Source organism: Populus nigra, chromosome 13 (genome assembly GCF_951802175.1).
Source record: "Populus nigra chromosome 13, ddPopNigr1.1, whole genome shotgun sequence".
Lineage (NCBI taxonomy): Eukaryota > Viridiplantae > Streptophyta > Magnoliopsida > Malpighiales > Salicaceae > Populus > Populus nigra.
Window position 1 is genome coordinate 2,726,421 of NC_084864.1, and position 27,866 is coordinate 2,754,286.

The 27,866-nt window shown below is 35.1% G+C and overlaps 6 protein-coding genes across 6 annotated transcripts; 3 read left to right on the forward strand and 3 right to left on the reverse strand.

Annotated features, from left to right (window-relative positions):
• LOC133670634 (cysteine-rich repeat secretory protein 38-like) lies at window positions 1-779 on the reverse strand. Its single transcript, XM_062091179.1, has one exon. It carries the CDS (start codon window positions 763-765, stop codon window positions 34-36), a length of 732 nt encoding a protein of 243 aa, XP_061947163.1. The 5' UTR covers window positions 766-779; the 3' UTR covers window positions 1-33.
• A 14,338-nt stretch (window positions 780-15,117) lies between these two features.
• On the forward strand, window positions 15,118-16,026 carry LOC133670523 (cysteine-rich repeat secretory protein 38-like). The gene has a single exon (XM_062091032.1). The coding sequence runs from the start codon at window positions 15,142-15,144 to the stop codon at window positions 15,871-15,873; it is 732 nt and encodes a 243-aa protein (XP_061947016.1). The 5' UTR covers window positions 15,118-15,141; the 3' UTR covers window positions 15,874-16,026.
• Window positions 16,027-16,862: 836 nt separating this feature from the next.
• LOC133670635 (cysteine-rich repeat secretory protein 38-like) lies at window positions 16,863-17,645 on the reverse strand. The gene has a single exon (XM_062091180.1). It carries the CDS (start codon window positions 17,625-17,627, stop codon window positions 16,896-16,898), a length of 732 nt encoding a protein of 243 aa, XP_061947164.1. The 5' UTR covers window positions 17,628-17,645; the 3' UTR covers window positions 16,863-16,895.
• A 2,870-nt stretch (window positions 17,646-20,515) lies between these two features.
• On the forward strand, window positions 20,516-21,268 carry LOC133671481 (cysteine-rich repeat secretory protein 38-like). Its single transcript, XM_062092247.1, has one exon. It carries the CDS (start codon window positions 20,534-20,536, stop codon window positions 21,266-21,268), a length of 735 nt encoding a protein of 244 aa, XP_061948231.1. The 5' UTR covers window positions 20,516-20,533.
• Window positions 21,269-24,488: 3,220 nt separating this feature from the next.
• On the reverse strand, window positions 24,489-25,393 carry LOC133670458 (cysteine-rich repeat secretory protein 38-like). Its single transcript, XM_062090955.1, has one exon. It carries the CDS (start codon window positions 25,388-25,390, stop codon window positions 24,662-24,664), a length of 729 nt encoding a protein of 242 aa, XP_061946939.1. The 5' UTR covers window positions 25,391-25,393; the 3' UTR covers window positions 24,489-24,661.
• Window positions 25,394-26,065: 672 nt separating this feature from the next.
• On the forward strand, window positions 26,066-26,677 carry LOC133671482 (agamous-like MADS-box protein AGL62). Its single transcript, XM_062092248.1, has one exon. The coding sequence runs from the start codon at window positions 26,066-26,068 to the stop codon at window positions 26,675-26,677; it is 612 nt and encodes a 203-aa protein (XP_061948232.1).
• The last annotated feature ends 1,189 nt before the right edge of the window (window positions 26,678-27,866 follow it).

Here is a 27,866-nt window from a genome sequence, read left to right on the forward strand (position 1 = left end):
TTGATCCTTGAAACCCTAGAATGGCATACGAGTTTAAGCCTTAACAAAGGGATGTATCGCATAAATAACCATGCAACTCCCACCAACCGCAGTCCCTTCGTTTCCATAAGCAACTCCTGGAAGTGCACCTATAGTACCGTCAAGACACTTCTTACAATCAACACTAGAAAGATCCCTCGTGCACTGAGCCATCCCATAAAGTTTCCTCGATCCTTCAAGGAGGTCCATCTCTCCGGCAGCATACAATTTTGATGAATTATAAGAAGCCTTGTCTGCTAGTTGGCTCAACAGCTCGGTAGTCTTCTCCTTAAATAGCACTGGGTTGCTCACATTATTCACAGTAAACGTGGAGAACTTGTTTTCGTCAATCTGGCCAAAGAAGTTCGAGTCAGAATACTTCAAAAGACAGTTATCGTACGCTATGATTGCACTTTTGCCATTTGGGCACCGCTTGCGGATCTCCCTGGTTGCATTAGCAGCACAGGTTCTGCAATCTGAGGATGAGACATCTCCTCTACAAAGAACGAGCCCATATGGTCGGTCCTGGTTGTTCTGACCTAAAGAACCAAGAGCAAAGCCTTCAACTGGAGCTAGATGATAGAGAGAACCCATGAGGACATTCAAGCTTGTTTTATAAGAGCTATTGGCAGTTGAGTTCTCGTTGCTGGAACACCTAGTGAAGAGAGGGTCCGTTCCAAGAACATTTTGGAGAAGTAGAGCAAAAGTGAGCAAATAGAGAGAGGAGGTGAGTCTTGAGGAAGACATTGATAGGCAGACGATTACTGTTGGTTGGGATGATATATATGATACCATGTATTTATAGTGTTAATCTCAAGGTTGAGTGAGGGTTAATTAAGCTTAAGGAGGGCTGACCTTGTCTAATCTTGAATTTGCCAACTGCTCAAGATGACAAGAAGTGTTCAACAATATTATGAGGGATCAGTTAATTAAGATTGAAAGTATCTTCGAAGGTAATTAAGAAAATGTCAATCAATCACAGCGATTTGTATTTTATTTTATTGTATATAGCACACAAAGTTGAATAGACAGAGATCAGGTGAATAAAATTATCATGCATGGCCTCAATATTCAATCGATGTTATCTTTATCTTTCACATTTTCTTTACAGACTAATTGTTTACTAATGTTCCACTAAACTTCTAACCCCACAACCTTCCCAGAAACAGTAACTTTCTCTTACAGTTTGTCATTACATTTAATTTGACCAGGACAAGTATCTAAACATCGGTTTTTATCACCCCCCTTAGAAGCGTAGGAGTTGGCCCTGTACGTAAAATGTTTCTAGATATTCCATTAATTAGGCATGCCGATGCAAGGAGTGCCGGGTAAACAATTTCTCTTCCCTGTTTTTATATTTCACAGCGAAAGATCTATGTTGGAATTAAGGCACTTTCTTGTAAGACATGCGACATCTTTTTTTACTGTCGGCCGACACTTTCTTATGTAGCCACCTTTGTTCCTAAGCCCTAACACTCGTAAAGGGCATAGGAATATTAATCACTTAAAAAAAAAAAGCAGTACTGGAAGAACTAATAACATTTTATTCGAGGCTAGTCTCTTTCACATTTCAGATTTGCATCTTTATCAATAGAAATCCTCTATTAATTAACCAGAACTAATTGAGGAAAACGTTGTTACCCTCCTCATATTTTATTGTTTATTGTAACAATATTTTTTATTCATTTTCATATTTCATTTATTAGGAATTCAACTTTGTTATTTCTTTTAGATTTTTTTATATGAGATAAAACATCTCGGCTTCATGTTAATGCTTTCAGTTTTTTTTTAATACGTAGTTAACATATATATATATATATATATATATATATATATATATATATGAATTAATATAGAATTATTTCAATGTTATGATTCCTACAGTTACTACCGTATACTGCCACATATATATAAATAGAAAAGGTTGGCTAAGACACAACTTAAGTCATTCTATTATTATCAACTTTAAATCATTTCTCTTGATCTCAACATTATTTTTGTACAAGTAATTTTTTGTATGAAGCCACAACATAACCATAGTTTTTAAACTCGACCCAAGGCCGAACTCACGAGTTTTGAACAGATCACCAGGTTTTGACCATGTTACTGGGTCATCCCGGGTCGACCCCTAATTTTGTTATAAAATAAAATGATGTTGTTTTTGTTAAAAATAATGAATAGTCAACGGGTTGCAACCGAGTTTTTGACCAGATCGTTCTAAGAGTTGAAACAAAGTTTATGATAATTAAGAGGCTAACTTAATCAGGTAGCCACCTCTGCTATTTATATAATTAAAGCAGTACACATGTGTTACAGTGTAGCATACTACATACAATAAATCAATACATCAAAAATATAATATTTCTTAATCTACAACATATTCCATAATACACCCCCTCAAGCTGAAGGTGAGTTATCCATGTGAAGACTGGAATATAAAAAAGCAAAAATAGAGTGAGAGAGTGGCTTTGTAAGGACATCAACTAATTGATCTTTGGAGAAGGTAAAACGAATTTGAATCACCTTTTTATTCACTCGATCACGAACAAAATGATAATCAACTTTAACATGTTTTGCACCTAAATTAGATTAGCAGATAAATAAGTTGCACCTAAATTATCACACTAGATAGTAGTAACAGAACTAGGAGAAAAACACAAATATAATAGAAGATAGCGGAGCAAAAGAACCTCAGCAGTACCATCTGCCAAAGCCTTATTCTTTACTCCAGTGGAGGAACGAGCAATAGCGCGTTGCTTCCCAAATTTTCATGAAATAGGGGTGGTACCAAAAACACAATCTATCTACTGGTAGATTTTCTATCATCAATACTCCCTGACTAATCGACATCAGTAAAATGATGAAGTGATAAAGAGGAGCCACGAGTAAGGTGAAGGCCAAAAGAGGATGTAACCTTCAAGTATCGTAGGATACGTTTAACAGCAACCCAATGGCTCTTAGTATGAGCATACATAAACTGACAAACCTTGTTTACAACATAGCAGATATCCAGTTTAGTAAATGTGAGATACTGAAGAACACCAACAATTTATCAAAAACGAGTGGGATCCGAAAATAACACACAAAACGGCAAGTCAACCTTGGAGACAGAGGCTGGTGTATCAACATGTTTACATGATGACATACTAGCACGACAAAGAATATCAAGAACATACTTGTGCTGACTAAGCATGAGTCCTATACTGGTAGGAATGACTTCAACACCCAAAAAACAATGGGCATTACCCAGATCATGAAGCTTAAATTTTGAACTCAGTAAGGTAATAAGATGTTGAATCAATGTAGAGTTGTTACTAGTAAGTAAGATGTCATCAATATAGACAAGTAAATAGTAAATTAAACATCATGATTCATAGTCAAAACAAATAAAGAGGTATCAACCTTGGAAGCTCGAAAACCAATAGTTAAATAGAAGTCACTCAGGTGTGTGTACCAAGCCCGCAAAACTTGTTTTAAACCATATAGAGACTTGTAAAGATGACAGATATGAGTCAGTAGAGTAGAGTTTATAAAATACACAGGTTATGACATGTAAACAACCTCTTTATGTGAGCCACTAAGGAACACATTATGGACATCAAGTTGCCAAATCTACCATCCTTTAGATACGACAATAGTGAGAACTAATCAAACAGTAGTCGGTTTAACAACAGGATTGAAGGTTTCTAAGTAATCAATGCCTTTCTTTTGAGTGAACCCTCGTGCAACCAAATAAGGCTTATAGTGATCAATAACACCATTATCTCGGCACTTAATTTTATACACCCACCAGCAGTCAACCATATTCATAGAGGGATCAAATGGTACCAAGAACCAAGGATCACTGGCATGTAAAGTTGCAATTTCAGACTTTATGGCAGTATGCCATAAAATAAAATGATCAGCATCCTTAAAATTCAGAGCCTCGAGAGTAAGGGAAGACGTTACCCATGGGGGTAAAGACTATGATGAGGAAGTAGAGACTAAAGTGGTGTTGACGGTCCTATTCTGTTTGGGAAGCAGAACCATATGGTGTTGTCATTGTGCTAGGGAAGTAAGGGACCTTTACCGTGGAAAAGAATAGCTAAAGAGATCAATATAGAGATCCAGGCTTGGCAGAGACAGGCAAACAATCTAGATGGAGTGGTAGAATTGGATGGCGGTGATGTAGAGACAGCAGCAGGAGGGGAAACAAATGTATACAAGGTCGGCATTGCAGAACCTGTACCTGCAAAATAATCAAGAGATATGGAGGCATATGGTGGTAAGGGGATAAAGGGGTTAATGGGTGCGGGTGGTGTGGCTGATGAGGGTGTTGTTGAAAAGGTGGTGAGGAAGGAGAGGTGTGTGACAGTGGTAGGCGGAGGGATATGGCTAGCGGATATAGAGTTACCAGTAGACTTAAGAAATGAAAAAGACTGTTCATGAAATTGAAAATGATTAGAGATGTAGATATAATTAAACGATAAATCAACACAGAGATAACCTAGATGAGATGAACTATAGCCTAAGAACACACTTGGTATGGAGCGACAATCTAACTTATAAGCATTATAAAGTCGAAGAAAAGGAAAACATAGACATCCGAAAGCATTTAAAAAGATATAATCAGGCGGGATAAAATAGATATTCAAATGGAGATTTTTTTCACAAAATAGGTTTCGGAATACGATTAATGAAATAGACAGATGTGTCAAAAGCATAATTCTAAAATTTTAGAGGTGCCTTATAATGACCAAGAAGAATAAGACCAGTTTCGACAATATGGTGATGATGACACTCAACAATATCATTCTGTATGTGGGCATATTAAGCAATGTTAAATATCAATGGTTTTAAGAAATGAATTTAATTTATGATATTCACCACCCTAGTCAGTTTGAACATATTTGATTTTTTGAGAGAACTATCGTTCAACCAGGACTTGAAATTGATGAAACAAATTGAATATATTAGATTTGACGACAATAGGGTAAAACCAGATAAATTTCGTATATGCATCCAAATAAATAATAAAATATAAAAAGCCATCCGAAGATAACATAAGAATAGGGCCCTAAACATTAATAAAAATAAGTTCAAGAGGAGCAGACATTTATGACCCGTAGGCCCTAATGAAAGACGTGATGATTTTCCTAATGAACACATTTGACAATGGGAATTTAAATGATGAAAAGTACAAAAGACCTTTTTATTTGACACTAAGGGACTTAGAATATGAAAGCTTGAGTGATTGAGTCGACAATGCCAAACATCAGTAGAAGTAGATAGAAAGGCTTGTGGCATAAACGTGGCAGAGAACTCTAAAAGGATATAGAGGCTATCTTTACTTTGACCAGAAAGAAGAACTTCCTTGGTTATAAGATCCTTGACATAAAAAAAGAGATGAGTGAAACTAAAAAAAGATACAATTTTCACAACAAAATTTATCGAACATGTAGGATATTAGACAAAGTAATGGCCCATTTTGGAGTATGCAAAATATTATGAGTTGTATTTGGTATAACAAGTCCCTTACCATCACCAATATACAATTAATCATTATCGAGATAAGGTTCTGCATATGTCATACTGGTAATGTCTGGAGTAACATGTTAATTCGCACCTATGTTAGGAAACCAAGTGATAAAATTTTCTATCAAAGCATCACTAAAGGAGAGGTTGGTCGAGGCTTGATTCCCATGATGCACAAGCTATGAACATTGTTGTGTAAAGTGCCCAAAAGTGTTGCAAAGTTGGCATCTAATCTGTCGTGGCCACTGTTTCTGGCGTGTTGACTTATGTTGCTGGCAATTGCTACCACAACTCTAGTTATTATGCCAGGAGGAACCCCCATTGTTGCCATGGTAAGATTACCCATTCTACTGGTTGTAGTTACTACGAGAATGTTCCCCTCCAGCCTCCTCTTCTTCCTCTGCCCCGATGAGGAGAGGAGTCACTGCCATTAAATCCAACAAAAGTACTTTGTGCAACATAGGCAAAGGGAGGCTGCGAAGGTGTGGGCAATAGCGGTGAAGTAGTCAAAATGGATTGAAGAGAGCTTCTATGTAAAAAATCATGTGTAGACAAGTGACTATAGAGCTTCGAGTAATCAAGGGGCTCAGCTTTGGTTGACAAACTTGTAACCAAATCATGAAATTCACCATGAAGGCCCTAAAAAAATAAAGGTTGAAGTTAGTGAGGGAGATAGGTTTGCTCGCTGCGGCTAATTTGTCAAATATTCCCTCGGCTTTCTGTAGGTAGAGAGTGACAATATCATCACCTTTAAGAAGGTCCCGAGGAGAGCCACACTATTGCATAATCCTAGAGTTGGATAGAGAGGCAGGAGCACGTTCTAAGGGGCTCCAAATACTGGTTAAAGTTGGGCAATCCACCACAAGGTGAAGAACATCAATGGAGAGGGATAGGAGTAAAGCACTAAGAATGAGTTGGTCTTGCTGTTTCCATTTCAGAAATGCTTGGGAACGACCAAAACTCAAGCTGGTAGAGGTAGTAGAAGGGTCACTTGACTGGTCATGTAGAGAGGAGCATGAATGCGAGCCATCGACAAACAAGAAAACCCATTGGTCAATCAGATATGGCTTCATCTACACACATCAAAATAAATAATTGGTGTTGATGAGTTTTAGGTTTATGACCTACTTGGTGTTGGAGAGGGGAATAATAGTTGCTGTCGCAACAGAGGGGAGCATAATTGTGTTGATGTTGGGAGAGGATGCGCTGGCATTGGTGTTGGGAGAAGAAGAGTTGACATTGATGCAAGCTATAACAAATTCTTAAGGATCCATATTTGCTGAGAAGACAAAAGACAGAAGTTTAGTAGAAACAGAAGCTAAGTAGAACACTTAAAAGTTGTCCAGCAAAACTTAATCCAGTTGAGGGGATATCATTGCAGAGGTGAAGACATTAATCCAGTAGAGAAGGAAAGAGCAGACCTCAACACATCTACAATAAAGGGAGATAATGGTTGTTTTAGTAGAGAGTTAATCAAGTAGAGGGGGACAATGGAAATCCGGTACTGCTGTTTGGAGAAGAAGGTGAAGAGGGGAAAACGTAAATCTGTTTAGATAAATCAACTCTAATACCAAGTTGAAATAGAGTTTGTGATAATTAAGAAGCTAACTTAATCAAGTAGTCACCTCTGGTATTTTTATAATTAGGGCAGTACACATATGTTACAGTGTAACATATTACACATGATAAATCAATACATAAAAAACACAATATTTTATATTCTACAACATATGTCATAATGTCAGGTCAACCCAGGTTTCTGTCTTGCCTTATTTTTTTAAAAATCCAGCCTGGTTCTGATCCCTGGTCGTCCGGGTCCCAGGTTAACCTGCGAGTCCAGATTTTAAAAGTATAAGCATAGTGTGGTATATTAACTAATAAATTATCTAGCAATTCTCTAGAATGATGAAGTGGTGAAATTATAATCAATTAAAGTTGTTTGCTCTGTCATGGCAAGAAGTATACCAAGGATTCTCATGAAACTGAAAATATGTATTATGAGCCCAACCAATCACGATGGACTTGTACTCGTAAAATGAACTTATAACCTAGTCACATGCTTAACATTTATTTGCTCAGTCATGACGATGTGTAGGAATCACTAGGTAGGTGGTTTGCTCTTCCCCGATAAATGTTTTATAGTAAAAAATGTTGTAGTGATTAGTAACAAGAATTTTTTTAAGTGTGCTTAAGAATTTCTTTTTATTGTGAGCCAAAACTATTATGGAGGGTTGCAAATACAGAATGTCCGCGACTAATATTATAAAAAATAATGTCATAAAATTTCACAAAAAAAAAAGATTTAATGACATTTAATCAAACAACAAAACAAGATGTAGCAACCGAATAAAATCTAAATTTTTTTATAAAGGTCTGTACAAAAGAGAGATAGCTAATATAAAAAAATATTATGATTTCATAAAAAAAAAATTTCAATGGTACATGTTGTTGCCTATTTTTGTAGCACCATATAAACAAAATCATAAAAAAAAAAGAGAAAATAAAAAAAGGTTGAAAAAAATTACAAGAAAATAAAAAAAAAATATATAAGTAAGAAGGATATACCAAAATGCTTAGGAAATTATCGAAGACTGGTTGAGGAAGATCAAAATATACAAGATTAAAAAATTTAACAATGTATTTTCGATTAATGAAGACTCTATTGGCGAAGAAAAATCAATTTAAAAAAAATGTTCAAAATTAAATATTTAAAAAATCAATTATAATTTTTTAAGATTTGATCGAATTTTTCAAGGCCCTATTTGCTTTTTCTAACTATTGAAATTTTCTTTCTATGCTTATTGCATGAATGTCGATGTTTTCTTATGCTCTTCCCTTTTCTAATGTTTTAATTTGGCAGGTTAGGTGTGAGATTGTTGTTTATATCTCCCGCACACACTTCATGTACACATGTTAGCCACACACATTTATAAGCTTTACATATGAGATTTAGCTACGATTCCATAAAGGTATCATGGGTATGTGTAGTCTTAGCCTTATAAGTATATATTCTCGAGGTCTTCCACTCATATTGGAACTCGAGCTATGCATATATCCTCGTGGGATTTCACTACATAGATGTTTTGTGCTATGCCGTGGGCGGGTTAGTTTTCTAAAAAACATGAAAAGGATTCCATGCAAAACTTGAAATTAAAAACAAATCAGAGAATTGGGTCATTGGGTCAATCGAGTTTAATAACCCCAGCTAATCTAATAATACTAAAAAAGAGTAATGACAACAAATAAACCAAATTAATAAAAAATTGACATCCAAGATATATAAAAAAAGTGACAATATAAAAAGACCCGAGTCAACACAAGTCAACTCATCAAATTTGCAACTCGGGAACATGAGATCGGGATAATCCTATTAAAAGGAAAGTGAAAAAAATAGAAAAGGCTAATTCATAAACAACCAAATGTTGGAAAATAGAATTTTAAAAAATACACTAAAAGAATAGAAATCAACTAAAGCTAACCTTCTAAACTTGTGATCTCGGTTATGAGACCGATATCACATTGTAGAAGGCAAAACTGAAAACATCATGAAGCAAAATCCTTGTCGCACCCGACATCGCGGCGACCCATAAAATAATCTTGATTTATGGAAAAAGAACAGATTTCTGGCACTTGTTATTTGAGGAAAAAGACCTTATTTAAGGAGTTGCCACCTAGTATTATGGTCACTAGGAACCCTAACTGGTCAACAGAGATTCTATGGTTTGAGACTGGTTACGTAAAAGGGAAGATATTATCACCCCTTAAACGTTCTACTTGAGGCAGACTGCATTGCTGATTTTGTCTTAAATTGCTAAACATTTATTCGCTTATGCTATGATGATTTGTTTATAATATTCCTGACTCTGGTGCCAATGAATATTCGATCGCGAATAATTCCAACTTTGGCGTTGGTAAAAATTCCACCCCGAATAATTCCAACTCTGATGTTGGTAAAAATTCATAGCTACCAAAAAATCAGTATATTTTATTTTCTTTTCCCTTTTTTATTCCTGATCCTGATATCAGTGAATAAATTAACAAAAATATATTTTTTCTAAGACATGCAAAAAAAAATTTTATACACTTTCTATTTTTTTATTTTTTGGGCTGGACCCAGCTGACTCGGTTGGGTCGCGTTGAATTATAATTCACTTGCTATATTAGCAAGTGAATTATAATTCACTGCTACTATAATTCACTTGCTACTATAGCAGTGAATTAAATTGCAAAGGAAGTGGGGCTTACCTCAGTGCAGGAAACGAAAGGGACGAAGACGATGGTGATGGCGAAGGCGAAGGCGCGCTGGCTGGACAATAACCTTCTGTTTCCTTTTTCGTTTTCTTTCTTTCTGATCGTTCTTTGTTTCTCTGTTTCTCTGTTTCCCCTGATTATGTTTCTCTCCGTCTCTGTTCTTCGTTTTTTTTGTTCCTCCCCCTTGGTTTGGAGTGTGTAGCTGGAGAGGAATAATTAGGCTGACCAACGCTTGCAGCTTCTCTGCACTTCCTTGCGTTTTGAGAGCAAAGGCAAAGCAGGAATGCTGTCGTTTTGCTCTCTCCCCGTTTCTCTGTTTTTAGGCCCCCTCTCTGTTTTCGTTCGTGCTCTCTCTCTCCTCTGTTTTCTTCTTTCTTTCCCCGGTTCTGTGATTTTTTTGGTCTCTTTCCCCCCTGTTTTCTGGGTTTTTCCTCTGGGTTCTGCTTGCGTTATTCTTCACTGTTTTTTGTTCGTTTCTCCTCTCCCCCGTTCGTTCGTCTCCTCTGTTTCTTTTTGAAGAAACCAGAGGCTACCCTACGTCCACTCCTTTTCCTTTTCTTTTGTCCTCCTCTCTCCAGCCGTTTTTTTCTGGTTTTATCCTCCCTTAGAATGCCATGCGGTCCCGTGCTCTCTGTTTTTAATGCAGGAGTAAAGGCAGCAGTTTTCTTTTTTTCGGGTGAAGAAGATGAACAGTGTTGAGGTTATTTTGCGTTTTGGTCCTTGATGTGTTGAAAGTTTTGTAATCAAGCCCTTGGATAAACTTTAATTGGACCCCTTCATTTTAGCGAATTTTACAAGACAGTCCCTGGATGTTAATTTCTTGCAAAATTTACCAGAATCAGCCCTATACTTTGATAATTTTTCAATTAAGCCCCCCTGATTTCATTAATTAAATTAATACCAATCTTAATTAAGTCTCAAAACTTATCAATTCTCCAATTAAACCTTTGATTAGATTAATTAAATTGATTCCAATCTTAATTAAACCTCAAAACTTCCAATCATGTTGCCTTTAACCCAAACTTTAATTCATTCTTTATTTATTTTATTTTTACTTGTTTTTCATCATTTTTTCATTAAATAAAATAATTCAAAGAAAAGGGTCAAAAATTGGGTTATGACAATCCTCAATAAAGTAAATGCCAAGGGATGAAACAAAACAATAATAATTAAAAACCACGATCAAAGGAATGAGTCGTTGATTTTATTTCCTAGATCTTTATAAAAATATATATATAATTTTGACATTCTTGTAGAATAAAAAAATCAATTGATACGGGTAACCCTGATCAACTTACTCAACTTGTGACCCAGGAGCTGCTTGGGAAGAATTGAGGGTCAAGTTGCACAAATTTAGAATCAATGACCAAAATGAAAAAGGCGATCAACTTAAGGACTGTCAATTGAGTTTGATAGAGGTGAAATTGCATGAAATTAAAAGTTTAAAGGCAATTATAGGTGCAATTAAAAGAAATTGAAATAATAAGGACTCAATCAAAAATTTTCAATCCCAAGTTAAAAACTCCAAATGACACATCATTCAGACTTGATGAAGAAAATATGAGTGACACGTTGTTCGATGGATTAGTCTCTATTTTGACAGTTTTGGTTGATCAAGTTGAAACTTCAAATAAATGAATCTAGGGCTATAGATTTTCAAATGGCAGGTGTGCATTTCTTAAACCAACTTCAGGAGATCTCAGGTGATAATGATGTCAGAATTGCTCCGACGAGGCCTTGAAAGCTGGCAACTCAGTCAGCTATAACTGAAACACAATTGTGCAAAAACTAACCTTCTTTTTGTGTGTTCATACATAACCGCCAATCCTTTTAATGTTTTAATATTAAAGCGCGGATGACGCATAGTCTACCCTTTATAAAAGAAAAATAGCATAGACAATGCATCGTCTATGGCCTAGTTTCAAATGATTGAAGGGATTTTTCCTTAAAAATTTAATTTGCAATATGCTTTCGAGCTAAAGGACCTACAAAACACTATAAACACCTTGATAATCTCATCTATTGCATCGAATAACCCAAAAACAGCCTTAAAATTAACCTTAAATAAAAAAAAAAACTTCATGAGCTTAGATCTACCATGAGGCAATGAGAAAGATAAAGAAAACCTAAGTGAAACTCCTCTCATAGAATGGAACCATTGACACTAGAATTGATTTTTTTGGTCGAAATTGATGTCGACCAAGACTTTTTCTCTTATCAACTGAAATCTGGTTATTATCTCTCAAACCAATGACTAAAAATAATGAAAATGAATTTTTTGATCAAAATTTAATTTTCAAAATACTAAGGAATAGAAAAATTATCATTTAAAAATGAATAAAAAATTATGGTTCTAATAAACAATAACATGTGAGGAGGGTAACTATTACAGAGAACTTATCATATACATATAGTGTAATTATCATGTCCAGTGTTTTCACCATTATTATTGTACACAATCCTAAACACACACACACACACACACAAAGGATGATTGTTATATACACATGCAACCATTACTATTTTATACAATTATATTGTTCTTCTATTCTCTAACTTGACATCAGAGTAGACTTGGTATTCCTCTTCATCATGGACTCTCACATGGCTGCACTGATTCTCTTTTCTACTGTAACAATCCTTCCCTCTAGTGGTGTCTTTTTCGCTGCAACAATCCTTCCCTCTGCTGCTGCTATTCCTTCTTCTAATAATGAATCACTCTCATTCGGCATTCATTCTTCTGCTACTTCCATCAACAACACGTTGAATATTGCCTTCCCACACGTCTACTTTGCTGCAATGGTTCCTTCCAATGATTTCACAGCTGCAGCCAGACAAACCCTCTTACATGATTGTTTCTCTATCAAACACTCAACAAATAATCTCTTTAAAACTATCAAACATAAATTTCTTATACTGGAGGATGCAAATGAAACCTTACTTGTTAGGCCAAGATGTGTACTCTTATATTGATGGCTTTCTCCCATGCCCCCCTGCGTATGTACATCTACTGATATGGATTTGTCCAGTCTTAATCTGTCATATCTATCATGGAAGCAGTAAGATCAATTTATTATGACCGTTATTCCATCGTCTCTGTCTACTGAAGTGTTGCATCTTGTCGTTGATTGCCAGACATCCCATGGTCTGTGGACAACTCTTGAAAATGCTCTTACTTCACCTTTTAACTCATGAATCATGCAACTTTATGGATCCTTCCAAGAACTAAAACAAACTGATAAGCACTGTTAGTACTTATTTGCAGTAACCCAAGATATCATTTGATGAGCTTACTACTGTCGGCAGGCCACTATCCATGGAAGATTTTAACCTCTACGTATTCTGTGGAGTGAGAGGATTATTTCAGGACCTAGTAACCACCCTTTCCAATAGAGCAGAACCTATTTCATATACTGATCTTCACAGTCATCTTCTCACACATGAGTTTCAGCACAAGGCTTCTCTTCAACCCATCATAATAGCCCTATTATCGCCAACACCATCTCAACCTCCTTCAGCCTTCCTCTCACAGCATCAGTCTGGTCATCAAGTAATAATTATAACCAAAATTCTGGTCGCAGGGGTTCTTTTTGTGGAGGATGGAAGAATCATAAATATGGCTATCTCAATCATGGAACTAACGAGTCTAACTCTGGTCAGAATATTAACAGTAATGGATTTGGTTCTTGATAGTTTGTTGTACAAAATTTGGGCAACAAGGCAATCGTTTTGAGGGTTCCGGTCAATGGTCGAATCCATGAAAAATAAAATAGCAGCTCTACTATAGTTTTGGGCATTTAGCATAGCTATACCCCCAACTATCCACTCATAATATGCAAGCCAATGCTAATTTGTTGTGTAATACTCAATATAAGAGTACTCTTATTACTTGGTTTCTTGATATAGGTGCTTATCGGCATGTGACACCCAACATTACAAATGTGGCAAGCTCAGAACCTTATACTGGCACTAATCAACTACATGTTGGAGATGGTAAGGGCCTCACTATCTCTCATATTGCCCACTTTAAATCCACGCACCTAAATGTATATTCACTTTTTTCAACATTCTACACGTACCTCATATTAAAAATCCTCTGTTATCTGTTCAAAAGTTTTGCTTAGAAAATAATGAATTTTTTGAATATCATCCTTTTGTGTTTTATGTTAAGGATCTAATAACCAAGGAGGTGAACCTCCTTCTCCAGTGCCATTTTTGTTCTAGTTTCATTGTATTTGAACGAATAAATTTGTAATAAATATTTGACTTTTATATTAAGATAATTTATTTTTACATACTTGAATTTTATACAAATTTAATTTTTTTTATTTTCTTTTTTTGTTCGATAGAATTTTTTAAATAATGTATTTTAAAATTATTATGAACGGGGTTACCAACGAATTTATTTTGTTGGTATATTCTAAAGAGTTAAAAAAAAATTACTGTAGATGCCATCACCGACATAATTATTTTGTAGGTATATTCTAGGTGGTAAATTTTATTTTTGGTGCATATTGTATGTCTTTAAAATCATCGGTTTTTTTTTTATTACTGATGGATTTTTTGGAAGACCAACAATTACCAACAAGGTTTTTTCAACGGCCAGTTTATGTCTGTAAATTTACCGGTAAAATACTTATTGAGAACATATTAAAGTCAATACTTAACAGGATATTCTGTTAAAAAAATTGTTAAATGCGGTAGTATACAAAAGACGAACTATAAGACATGGGTACGTAGTGGGAATCAACTGGATCCCTTTCAGATCCCCTTGTATTATAAAAACTAGCTCAAACCCACTTACCAGAGGATAATGGGATAGGTTACAACGTATTCTAGCTTGGCCGAAGTCCAATAACTCAGCTGCCAGAGAATTGTGAGGCCAATGCCATGGCTATTGCATGCATGATTAGTCACTAATTGTGAGGATTATAGCTTAGTTGGTTTCTTTTCTTAAATTATCCACTCTATCTTAGAAGGGCATATTCAGTGCTCAACCTTCGTGCTTCGATCGGATAGACACTGGCCCAGTCAAATGTTTTGAAGGCAGCCTAACAATTACTTTTTATATATATTTTTTGAATATTTTAATATGCAGATATAAAAAAAAAATTATTTTAATATATTTTTAATTAAAAAATATATACACACCTAAATTGTTTCTTGCAATCACTCGTAATTTCTTGTGGAAGATTATCGTTAAATTGAAGTTGATAAGATACCCCTTAAATATCTTCAACAATCAACTCCTAATCCAATTAGGCAAGGCAACATAAACCTTCTCGCTATATATAGGGAGTTAGTCCTCCTCCAATAGACACATATATAACCAAGCTTTCAAGTACTGATCAATCCAACATGTATTTATCAAGATCTATCCCATTGTTCTTCCTTCTCTTCTCCCTTCTGCTCCATGTAGCAATTTGTGAAGACCCCCTCTATCATTTCTGTTTTAGCCAAGAAAACTACACTGCTTATAATAACCCTTATCGCGGTAACTTGAATGACTTGCTACTTCTCTTGTCTGCCAAAGTCCCTCCTACAGGTTTTGGACTTGGCTCAATTGGCCAAGGCCGGAACCGTGTAAATGGATTAGCCTTATGCGGCGGAGATGTGTCTAGCACAAAATGCAAAACTTGCATCACTGATGCTGGCAAAGAGACCCGCGAACGATGCCCTGATAAAAAAGGAGCAATAATTTGGTATGACAATTGCATGGTCAAGTACTCCAGTACAAAGTTCTTCGGGGACATTGATAATCAAAACAAGTTCTACATGTACAATGCGCAATCTGTAGACAATCCCACATCTTTTAACACGAAAGTTAAGGCTTTATTGAGCAGCTTATCTGGTAAAGCTTACGCGGACACCAAATTTTATGCCACAGGGGAACTAGACCTTGGTGCCTCCAAAAAACTGCACGGGTTGGCACAATGCACTCGAGATCTTTCTAGTACGGATTGTAAGAAGTGCCTTGATGTTGCCGTAAGTGGACTTCCAAGCTGCTGTGATGGTAAACGAGGAGGCAGGGTTGTGGGTGGGAGTTGTAATGTTAGGTACGAACTCTACCCCTTCGTGGAGAACTGGTAAAAAAGGTCGTAGCTAGGCAATAAAAGTGGAAGACAGTGTTATGTGCACTGTATTTTGTAGATTAAGGCTAATGGGCCATTGGGACAATGGCCGTTTGTATAAATGATATAGAAACACTGCTATGTGAAAAAATAATGGCCTTTATAGCTATGGCCTGCCTCAAATAAAATCCTTGTTTTTGTTTTGGAGTTGTACAAGACAGGAGACAGGAGGAAGGAAGTTAAGTTGTGATTTGTTTAGTGTATATTCTGGATAAGACATCAGAAGTTGTGAAATGTTAAATAAATATTTTAGATGGAATAAAACTAGATCTTTATACTGTTCAAAGTTATTTTCTAAGATAAAATTCTTGTCTCACCATGAAAGTTGGAACAAGCCTGTCCAATATCATGGACAAAAAATTTTATTTTTTATTTTTTCATAGTATCTATTATTTAATTATCACTCATTTATATTTTAATTTTGGTAAAATAAAATTTGACCTATTGTTTTTTGGTTTAGGAACAAATTAGAGGACAAAAAATTGTCAATAAAAACTAAAATGTCATAAATATAAAATATATATAGAGAAAAAAATACATTGTAATTAAGTATCAAAATGAACTTTTGCAAGAACTTCATTTGATTTTGTCCAATATATATAGGATGGCATCTGTGATAAGGCTGGAATTGGATTCTATTGAATCATTTAAACTATGGATATGATTAAATTGCAATTTAGTTAATTCGTTTTATTGATTCAAATAAGATGTTTAATATATTTGATTTAAAATAAATTTCCATTTGAATTATTAAAAAGTTATACGTTATAACTCATGTCAAGTTTACATTCATTTAACATTGCATCAAATTGTTTATCTAGCTCTCACAGCGATACGTGCGTGCGGAAGTGAATTGTATTCATCGAATAAACATTTTATTGAACAATTAAGGTAATAAAATAAATCAAATTACATGTGTTCCTAGAACAATTATTTCTTGTAGTGACATTGATCCTTGAAACCCTAGAATGGCATACGAGTTTAAGCCTTAACGAAGGGATGTATCGCATAAATAACCATGCAACTCCCACCAACCGCAGTCCCTTCGTTTCCATAAGCAACTCCTGGAAGTGCACCTATAGTACCGTCAAGACACTTCTTACAATCAACACTAGAAAGATCCCTCGTGCACTGAGCCATCCCATAAAGTTTCATCGATCCTTCAAGGAGGTCCATCTCTCCGGCAGCATACAATTTTGATGAGTTATAAGAAGCCTTGTCTGCTAGTTGGCTCAACAGCTCGGTAATCTTCTCCTTAAATAGCACTGGGTTGCTCACATTATTCACAGTAAACGTGGAGAACTTGTTTTCGTCAATCTGACCAAAGAAGTTCGAGTCAGAATACTTCAAAAGACAGTTATCGTACGCTATGATTGCACTTTTGCCATTTGGGCACCGCTTGCGGATCTCCCGGGTTGCATTAGCAGCACAGGTTCTGCAATCTGAGGATGAGACATCTCCTCTACAAAGAACGAGCCCATATGGTCGGTCCTGGTTGTTCTGACCTAAAGAACCAAGAGCAAAGCCTTCAACTGGAGCTAGATGATAGAGAGAACCCATGAGGACATTCAAGCTTGTTTTATAAGAGGTATTGGCAGTTGAGTTCTCGTTGCTGGAACACCTATTGAAGAGAGGGTCCGTTCCAAGAACATTTTGGAGAAGTAGAGCAAAAGTTAGCAAATAGAGAGAGGAGGTGAGTCTTGAGGAAGACATTGATAGGCAGACGATTATTGTTGGATAGCTTTGATGAGGTTGGGATGATATATATGATACCATGTATTTATAGTGTTAATCTCAAGGTTGAGTGAGGATTAATTAAGCTTAAGGAGGGCTGACCTTGTCTAATCTTGAATTTGCCAACTGCTCAAGACGACAAGAAGTGTTCAACAATATTACGAGGGATCAGTTAATTAATTAAGATTGAAAGTATCTTCGGAAGGTAATTAAGAAAATGTCAATCAATCAAACGATTTGTATTTTATTTTATTGTATATAGCACACAAAGTTGAATAGACAGAGATCAGGTGAATAAAATTATCATGCAAGGCCTCAATATTCAATCGCTGTTATCTTTATCTTTCACGTTTTCTTTACAGACTAATTGTTTGCTAATGTTTCACTAACTTCTAACCCCACAACCTTCCTAGAGACAAGTATATAAACATCGGTTTTTATCACCCCCTTAGAAGCGTAGGAGTTGGCCCTGTATGTAAAATGTTTCTAGATATTTCATTAATTAAGCATGCCGATGCAAGGAGTGCCGGGTAAACAATTTCTTTTCCCTGTTTTTATATTTCACAGCGAAAGATCTATGTGGGAATTAAGGCACTTTCTTGCAAGACATGCGACATCTTTTTTTACTGTCGGCCGACACTTTCTTATGTAGCCACCTTTGTTCCTAAGCCCTAACACTCGTAAAGGGCATAGGAATATTAATCACTTAAAAAAAAAAAGCTATACTGGAAGAACTAATAACATTTTATTCGAGGCTAGTTTCTTTCACATTTCAGATTTGCATCTTTATCAATAGAAATCCTCTATTAATTAACCAGAACTAATTGAGGAAAACGTTGTTACTCTCCTCATATTTTATTGTTTATTGTAACAATATTTTTTATTCATTTTCATATTTCATTTATTAGGAATTCAACTTTGTTATTTCTTTTAGATTTTTTTATATGAGATAAAACATTTCGGCTTCATGTTAATGCTTTCAGTTTTTTTTTTATACGTAGTTAACATATATATATATATATATATATATATATATATATATATATATATAGGAATTAATATAGGATTATTTCAATGTTATGATTCCTACAGTTACTACCGTATACTGCCACATATATATAAATAGAAAAGGTTGGCTAAGACACAACTTAAGTCATTCTATTATTATCAACTTTAAATCATTTCTCTTGATCTCAACATTATTTTTGTACAAGTAATTTTTTGTATGAAGCCACAACATAACCATAGTTTTTAAACTCGACCCAAGGCCGAGCTCACGAGTTTTGAACAGATCACCAGGTTTTGACCATGTTACTGGGTCAACCTGAGTCGACCCCTAATTTTGTTATAAAATAAAATGATGTCGTTTTTGTTAAAAATAATGAATAGTCAACGGGTTGCAACCGAGTTTTTGACCAGGTCTTTCTAAGAGTTGAAACAAAGTTTATGATAATTAAGAGGCTAACTTAATCAGGTATCCACCTCTGCTATTTATATAATTAAAGCAGTACACATGTGTTACAGTGTAGCATACTACATACAATAAATCAATACATCAAAAATATAATATTTCTTAATCTACAACATATTCCATAATACACCCCCTCAAGCTGAAGGTGAGTTATCCATGTGAAGCTTGGAATATAAAAAAGCAAAAATAGAGTGAGAGAGTGGCTTTGTAAGGACATCAACTAATTGATCTTTGGAGAAGGTAAAACGAATTTGAATCACCTTTTTATTCACTCGATCACGAACAAAATGATAATCAACTTTAACATGTTTTGTTCGAGCATGAAAAATTAGATTAGCAGATAAATAAGTTGCACCTAAATTATCGCACTAGATAGTAGTAACAGAACTAGGAGAAAAACACAAATATAATAGAAGATAGCAGAGCAAAAGAACCTCAGCAGTACCATCTGCCAAAGCCTTATTCTCTACTCTAGTGGAGGAACGAGCAATAGCGCGTTGCTTTCCAAATTTTCATGAAATAGGGGTGGTACCAAAAACACAATCTATCCACCGGTAGATTTTCTATCATCAATACTCCCTGACTAGTCGACATCAGTAAAATGATGAAGTGATAAAGAGGAGCCACGAGTAAGGTGAAGGCCAAAAGAGGATGTAACCTTCAAGTATCGTAGGATACATTTAACAGCAACCCAATGGCTCTTAGTATGAGCATACATAAACTGACAAACCTTGTTTACAACATAGCAGACGTCCAGTTTAGTAAATGTGAGATACTGAAGAACACCAACAATTTATCAAAAAGGAGTGGGATCCGAAAATAACACACAAGACGGCAAGTCAACCTTGGAGACAGAGGCTGGTGTATCAACATGTTTACATGATGACATACTAGCACGACAAAGAATATCAAGAACATACTTGTGCTGACTAAGCATGAGTCCTATAGTGGTAGGAATGACTTCAACACCCAAAAAACAATGGGCATTACCCAGATCATAAAGCTTAAATTTTGAACTCAGTAAGGTAATAAGACGTTGAATCAATGTAGAGTTGTTACTAGTAAGTAAGATGTCATCAATATAGACAAGTAAATAGTAAATTAAACATCATGATTCATAGTCAAAACAAATAAAGAGTTATCAACCTTGGAAGCTAGAAAACCAATAGTTAAATGGAAGTCACTCAGGTGTGTGTACCAAGCCCGCGAAACTTTATAATGTCATAACATCATAATATTGTTGAACACTTCTTCCCATCTTAAGCAGTTGGCAAATTCAAGATTAGACAAGGTCAACCCTCCTTAACCTTAATTAGTCCTCACTCAACCTTGAGATTAACACTATAAATACATGGTATCATTTATATCATCCCAACCTCATCAAAGCTATCCAACAATAATCGTCTGCCTATCAATGTCTTCCTCAAGACTCACCTCCTCTCTCTATTTGCTGACTTTTGCTCTACTTCTCCAAAATGTTCTTGGAACGGACCCTCTCTTCACTAGGTGTTCCAGCAACGAGAACTCAACTGCCAATAGCTCTTATAAAACAAGCTTGAATGTCCTCATGGGTTCTCTCTATCATCTAGCTCCAGTTGAAGGCTTTGCTCTTGGTTCTTTAGGTCAGAACAACCAGGACCGACCATATGGGCTCGTTCTTTGTAGAGGAGATGTCTCATCCTCAGATTGCAGAACCTGTGCTGCTAATGCAACCAGGGAGATCCGCAAGCGCTGCCCAAATGGCAAACGTGCAATCATAGCGTACGATAACTGTCTTTTGAAGTATTCTGACTCGGACTTCTTTGGCCAGATTGATGACCAAAACAAGTTCTACATGTGGAATGTGAATAATGTCAGCAACCCAGTGCTATTTAATGAGAAGACTACCGAGCTGTTGAGCCAACTAGCAGACAAGGCTTCTTATAACTCATCAAAATTGTATGCTGCCGGAGAGATGGACCTCCTTGAAGGATCGATGAAACTTTATGGGATGGCTCAGTGCACGAGCGATCTTTCTAGTGTTGATTGTAAGAAGTGTCTTGACGGTACTATAGGTGCACTTCCAGGAGTTGCTTATGGAAACGAAGGGACTGCGGTTGGTGGGAGTTGCATGGTTATTTATGCGATACATCCCTTTGTTAAGGCTTAAACTCGTATGCCATTGTAGGGTTTGAAGGATCAATGTCACTACAAGAAATAATTGTTATAGGAACACATGTAATTTGATTTATTTTACTTCCTTGATTGTTCAATAAAATGTTTATTCGATGAATACAGTTAACTTCCGCATGCACGTATCGTTGTGAGAGGTCCCCAAGAGGCGTAGCGTGGTAGTAAAGGACTTGAGATCTACACAGCAAGTCTCGAGTTCAAGTTAGGGCGTGCGTCTCTTGTAAAAGCCTAAGACAGCCGGGGTTTTATTCACTCACCTGAACCCACAAAGTATACTTTTCGGGAGGTGAGGTTTCCTCGAATTCAAAAAAAATATCGCTGTGAGAGCTACATAAACAATTTGATGCAATGTTAAATGAATGTAAACTTGACATGAGTTATAACGTATCATTTTTTAATAATTCAAATGAAAATTTATTTTAAATCAAATATATTAAACATCTTATTTGAATCAATAAAATGAATTAACTAAATTGTGATTGAATGGACCAGGTTTAATCATATCCATAGTTTAAATGATTCGATAGAAATCTAATCCAGCCTCATCACAGATATCCTGAAATGCAAGCGGAAGATTAATGAGCAAAGAAGGTTACAAATTTTAACCTTGAATTCAAAATTTTATTCTTTAAAATTTAAAGCATAATAATTTTAAAAAATTAATCTAGATATGTTAGTCTATAAAAATATCTATTAGACCATCAATTATAATCTGATTAAGCCAAATCTCTATATAGTAAAGTTAGATTATCACCCGAAAACTTAGAATTACTGCCCACATCTACAAGCCTGGCTACATTATATTCGGTTCAACTCAAACACTAATTAAACTCCAAGTATATAATTCTGCAATATGTTGAAAAACAATAATTACATAACCAACAAGCTATTTATTTAATCCTTGTATTTTTAATTAAATTATTAATCAATCTTTTAGTTCAAAAACCTAATTTTAAGGCTAATCCATTTACACGGTTCCGGCTTTGGCCAATTGAGCCAAGTCCAAAACCTGTAGGAGCGACTTTGGCAGACAAGAGAAGTAGCAAGTCATTCAAGTTACCGCGATAAGGGTTATTATAAGCAGTGTAGTTTTCTTGGCTAAAACAGAAATGATAGAGGGGGTCTTCACAAATTGCTACATGGAGCAGAAGGGAGAAGAGAAGGAAGAACAATGGGATAGATCTTGATAAATACATGTTGGATTGATCAGTACTTGAAAGCTTGGTTATATATGTGTCTATTGGAGGACGACTAACTCCCTCTATATAGCGAGAAGGTTTGTGCTCCCTTGCCTAATTGGATTTGGAGTTGATTGTTGAAGATATTTAAGGGGTATCTTATCAACTTCAATTTAACTTAAAAAATCAATTTAATTTATTTTCAGATAAAAAACAATTTAAAAAAAAAAACTTATCACAGTATCAAACAGACCATATTAATATTTAAATATTTATCTAAAAATATCTTTATTGTTGAAGGAAAAAAAATCTACATCCTTGAAATTTAAGTGAAGGACTATTGCTCAATTTTGAAACGTCAAGTAATTGTTAGGCTGCATTTGACTGGGCCAGTGTCTATCCGATCGAAGCACAAAGGTTGAGCACTGAATATGCGCTTCTAAGATAGAGTGGATAATTTAAGAAAAGAAACCAACTAAGCTATAATCCTCACAATTAGTGACTAATCATGCATGCAATAGCCATGGCATTGGCCTCACAATTCTCTGGCAGCTGAGTTATTGGACTTTGGCCAAGCTAGAATACGTTGTAACCTATCCCATTATCCAATGGTAAGTGGGTTTGAGCTGGTTTTTATAATACAAGGGGAGCTGAAAGGGGTCCAGTTGATTCCCACTACGTACCCATGTCTTCTAGTCAGTCTTCTAGACGAAGGTTGAAACTTTGCATCCATTGACCTTGCAGTCAAATTTGGCATTCAGAATAGTCTCACGAGATTTTGGCTCTAAGATTAATCATTTGTATCTTTGTGTGTTGTCAAGGATGTTTTTTCCTGCTCCACCCTAGTTGTAAATGTGAGGGTAGCATGTGTTTGAAGTCTGTCTGTCGTCAACTTACTAGCATTAGCTTTATCAATATATTCACTCGATTATAATAAGAAAAAAAACATTAGATTTCATTGCATTAACCAATGAAATAATTTCATTGCATTGTACAACTATCCAAATCATTCCTTATGGAAACAGTAACCTCTATGATGAGCAATTTCATCAATTGCTCTGATAATTTGACACAGAAAAAATTAACAAGATCATATAGTAATGTAATTATAATAAAAGCTTCTTAGTTAAGTTTTGTTGCATTCTAATTAATAATATCTCATACGTTAATTATAGAGTTTTTGAAGCCACATCTAAATTAAAAGGGCTCTTATAAAAGTTTAGGTGTTTTTTTTTGTTGGTTGTTCAAAATAAAATTAGTATAAAAGTTTTTTTCTATAACCGGAATTTTTTGTTTGTCATTCAAATTTTGTGTGTTTTTTGCAATTCAAATTTGAAAACTTCATAACACCTTTTTATACACTATAACTTTTTAGAAGTGTTTAGATAAAAATTTTGGATTAATAGAGTATCTAATGTTATTTATTGAACACACTAAACTTGCTGCTACTACAATGGTCTAGAATGGTACAAGATAAATTTCATAGATTAGCTTAGAAACTAATTTCCAGCAATACCATTTGGGATATTTGGTTGTTGAGGAATAATATTATTTTTTAGGAAGGAACTATAAGTTTGTTTGATTGTTTATCTTCAATATTTTTTATTGGATTACTATTTGATTGTATATTCTGGATTTAAACTTTATTTATCGTAGTGTAATAAGAAATCTTAGTTAATCATTTTTTTTTTTACTTCTTCTTTTCTGGTTTTTATATCTATGTTGTAGCAGAATAATTTGTATTTTTCTCTCTGTTTCTCTAAGTCTGTTCTTTTTTTATTTTTATCATATCTCTATATTTTGCATGCTTTATCTATTGATTTTATAGCCTTTTTAATATTTACTCGATAATTTAAAAAAAAAAAAAAACTATCCAAATCATGATCCCTTGAGCATGCATACGTACGGGCATTGTAAAGCATATGAGATTAAGTATTGAATCCGAGATGTTGCTCCTCTGTAGTGGTATTTTGACCTCCAAACTCATTACAATCCAAGTATCTTTAAATTGGCTATCTATGCCAAAATGGCTAGAACTTTATTCATGAAGATCTTACAGCCACACAGAACTTTATTCAGAAATACATTAAAGTGACTAAAACATGAAGTGCATACACATATGCCAAGGGTGATAGAACGATATTACTTTCCCCTATAGTCTGCTTAAGCCCTCGACAATATTCGACAAGTAGTTAAGCATTGACAAAAGGGTATATTTCATATATGAAATTGCAACTCCCACTAACAACCCTGCCACCTTGTTTCCCATCACAGCAGCTTGGGAGTTCACCAATTATACCATCAAGGCATTTCTTACAAACAGCACTAGAAAGATCCCCAGTGCACTGAACCAGACCATAAAGCTTGGTTGATTTTCCTAGTTCCCTCTCTCCTGTTGCAAACAACTTGGCGGTTGCTTGAGCTTCATTGGCAAGCTGGCTCAAAAGCTCTTTGGTCTTCTCATTGAATGGAGCTGGCTCACTCACAACGTGCACGTTCCACATGTAGAACTTGTTTCCATTATCAATTTGGCCAAAGAACCCATTGTTTGAGTACTTCAAAAGGCAGTTATCATACCAAATGATAGCTGCTTTGTTGTATGGGCAGCGCTTTCGAATCTCACTGCTCGCCTCAACAACACAGGTTTTGCAATCTGAGGTTGAGACATCGCCTCTACAAAGAGCAAGCCCGTATGTTTGGTCCGGGGTGTGGCCTCTTGAACCCTTACCAAAACCTGTAGGAGGGGCTTTATAGTAGAGGTAACTAGTGAGCTTGTTCAGGTTGGATTCATAAGGGCCATTGGCAGTGAAGTTCTCAGGAGATGAACATAAATGGAAATTTGGGCCTGCTCCAAAAACAGTGTGGAGAAGGAGAGAAAAGGTTATTAGACATAGAGAGGAGGCAAGGTTGGAGAAAGACATAGTTGTAAGGAGAGAATGATGGGTTTAAACTTAGGATAATACTGCAATATATAAAACAAAAGCAGCATTGACTGAGGTGGGTAACGGGTCGACCAATTCATTTGTTTTAATATTAGTTAAGTTAAAAAAATCTTTCTATTTGAACTTGATATGTCAAAGGCATATCATAGTTTGACCATCCTTGTATATCATGAGGGAGGGAAGGTGGTTTGTCTTAATTGTTAAGACATAAATGATCTTAAATTTTAGTGTGTTAAAGGAGTATAAATCGTTCCAAATTTGATGAATAGAGGAAGAAAATATGGCATTCCTTATTCAATATCTTACGTACCAGCAAATATATACCTCCTTCATTTTCTCCTAAATCAGAGTCAATTACTCACCACTTTCTTCTACCAAATCTTGACAATATTTTATTCTCATATATCTATGGAAATAACGGAGCCTCTAGCTATTTTAATGGTGCTTATTAACTGTAATTCTACCCAAATCTTTTATTCTTGCAATAATGGAAACAACTGAGCCTGTGTACACAGCTACTGGTTGTAATTTTGTCCAAGTTACAATTATATATAGCTCATATTTCACCACTATGTATACAATAAAACCTTCACAAATATATAGAATCTCCCTTCTTCTTCTCTTTCCCTTCGTATCTTTCTCTCCTTCATCAACATGGTGATGTTAAATAAACACAAAAAGCAAACCCAAGGCCGTCAAAAAATAGAGATCAAGCAGATAGAAGAGAAGAGCAATCTACAGGTGACGTTCTCAAAGCGTCGCGGGGGTCTAGTCAAGAAAGCAAGCGAGCTAAGCCTTCTCTGCGGGGCACAAGTGGCCATTCTTGCCTTCTCTCCAGGCAAAAAGGTCTTTGCGTTTGGTCACCCCGATGTCGACATGGTACTTGACCGTTTTCTCAATGAGAGTTCTACTGCTGGGGAACTAGGGGCCGCGAGTAATGACCCTCAAGTTCAACAATGGAACAAAGAGTACGAGGAGGCATTGAAAGAGTTGGAGGAGGAGAAGAAGCATGTGGCAATGGCTGAACAGTGGAATACGGTGTGTGAAAATGATGTTAATGCAAGGTTCTGGTGGGATGAACCTATTGATGATATGGAATTGGAGGAGCTTGAAGAGTATGTGAGGGCCATGGAAGAGTTAAAGAAGAATGTAGCTGCCAGGGCAAATGAGTTAACCATGGCCACCGATCATTTTGGTAATCAAAATATGAGTCATCATCTTGATCTTGGAGTTAATGGTTTTAGTCTTGAAAATGTTCTATTTTAAAGAATTTGTAGCAACAAAAAATCTGGTTGATTTCTTACAATTGAACCCAAATTTAGCAGCTTGAACCCTTGTTTTATTTAATCTAGTTTTTTGTTTTTTTTTTATTTGAGACCATAGCATTATGTCGTATGAAATGGAATGTGCTTAATTAATAATTAGTGAGAGTTCGATACTCTCTTTGGGAAAGTTTTGGGTTAGGAGATTTCGAAAGGTTTTAGCATTCCATTCTAAATTTCCACAACATTTGATTTCCAAAACACTAAGTATTTTCCATTCTTGGATTGCTGGAAGTAAAACATTTTCCAATGGGGTGAATTATTTTTCTTAATTTTGTGGGGAACTGTTATTATATTAGTTTTGATAATAAGTTAACTTGAGATCTAAGCTAACACTAGAGCAGTTTAAGGTAAATAAAAACTTTGAAAAAATAGAATTTTTTAAAATATTTAAAAATATATTTTTTAACTATTTTTTATTTATATATGATAAGTGGGGTCTTGAATAATATTTATTTTGTACTTGCAACCTTTTATTAAGTTATTACAATCTTTATTTATAAAGTTTGATTAACAAATATATCTTATTTATTTTTAAAGTTTTTTATTAAGTTAAATTAGTTAAGGAAAAAAATACTTAAATTAGTATGATTTGATTAAAAAAAAATTGTGTTGGCTTGTTATCCAATAAAAAATTATTTGATTTTTTTAATAATATTATTTTAATTTTTTTAATAATATTATTTTAATTAAAAAAAATAGTTAATAGATCATGGTCGCTGATCCGGTTGATTTCTTACAATTGAATCCAAATTTAGTAGCTTGAACTCTTGTTTTATTTTAATCTAGTTTTTTTTTTATAGACCATAGCATTATGCCGTATGAAATGAAATGTGCTTAATTTATTAGTGAGAGTTCGATACTCCCTCGGGGAAAGACTTTTTAAAATCACATGGGGAAAGTTTTCTAGTGTAACATATAATTCAATCAAAATCTATTTGAATTTTTTTAATTATTTTTTCAAATAATGTCACTTTAAATTTTTTTAAATTAAATTAAAACTCAATTTTATAAGACGAGTTGACCTTTAAATCAATTTTAATAACTACGAGATGACATGCCCGCACGCTGCCTCGGGCTTATAAAACAAATGCACTTGATAGTGTTATAATTGTGAACCAGTGCTAGATAAG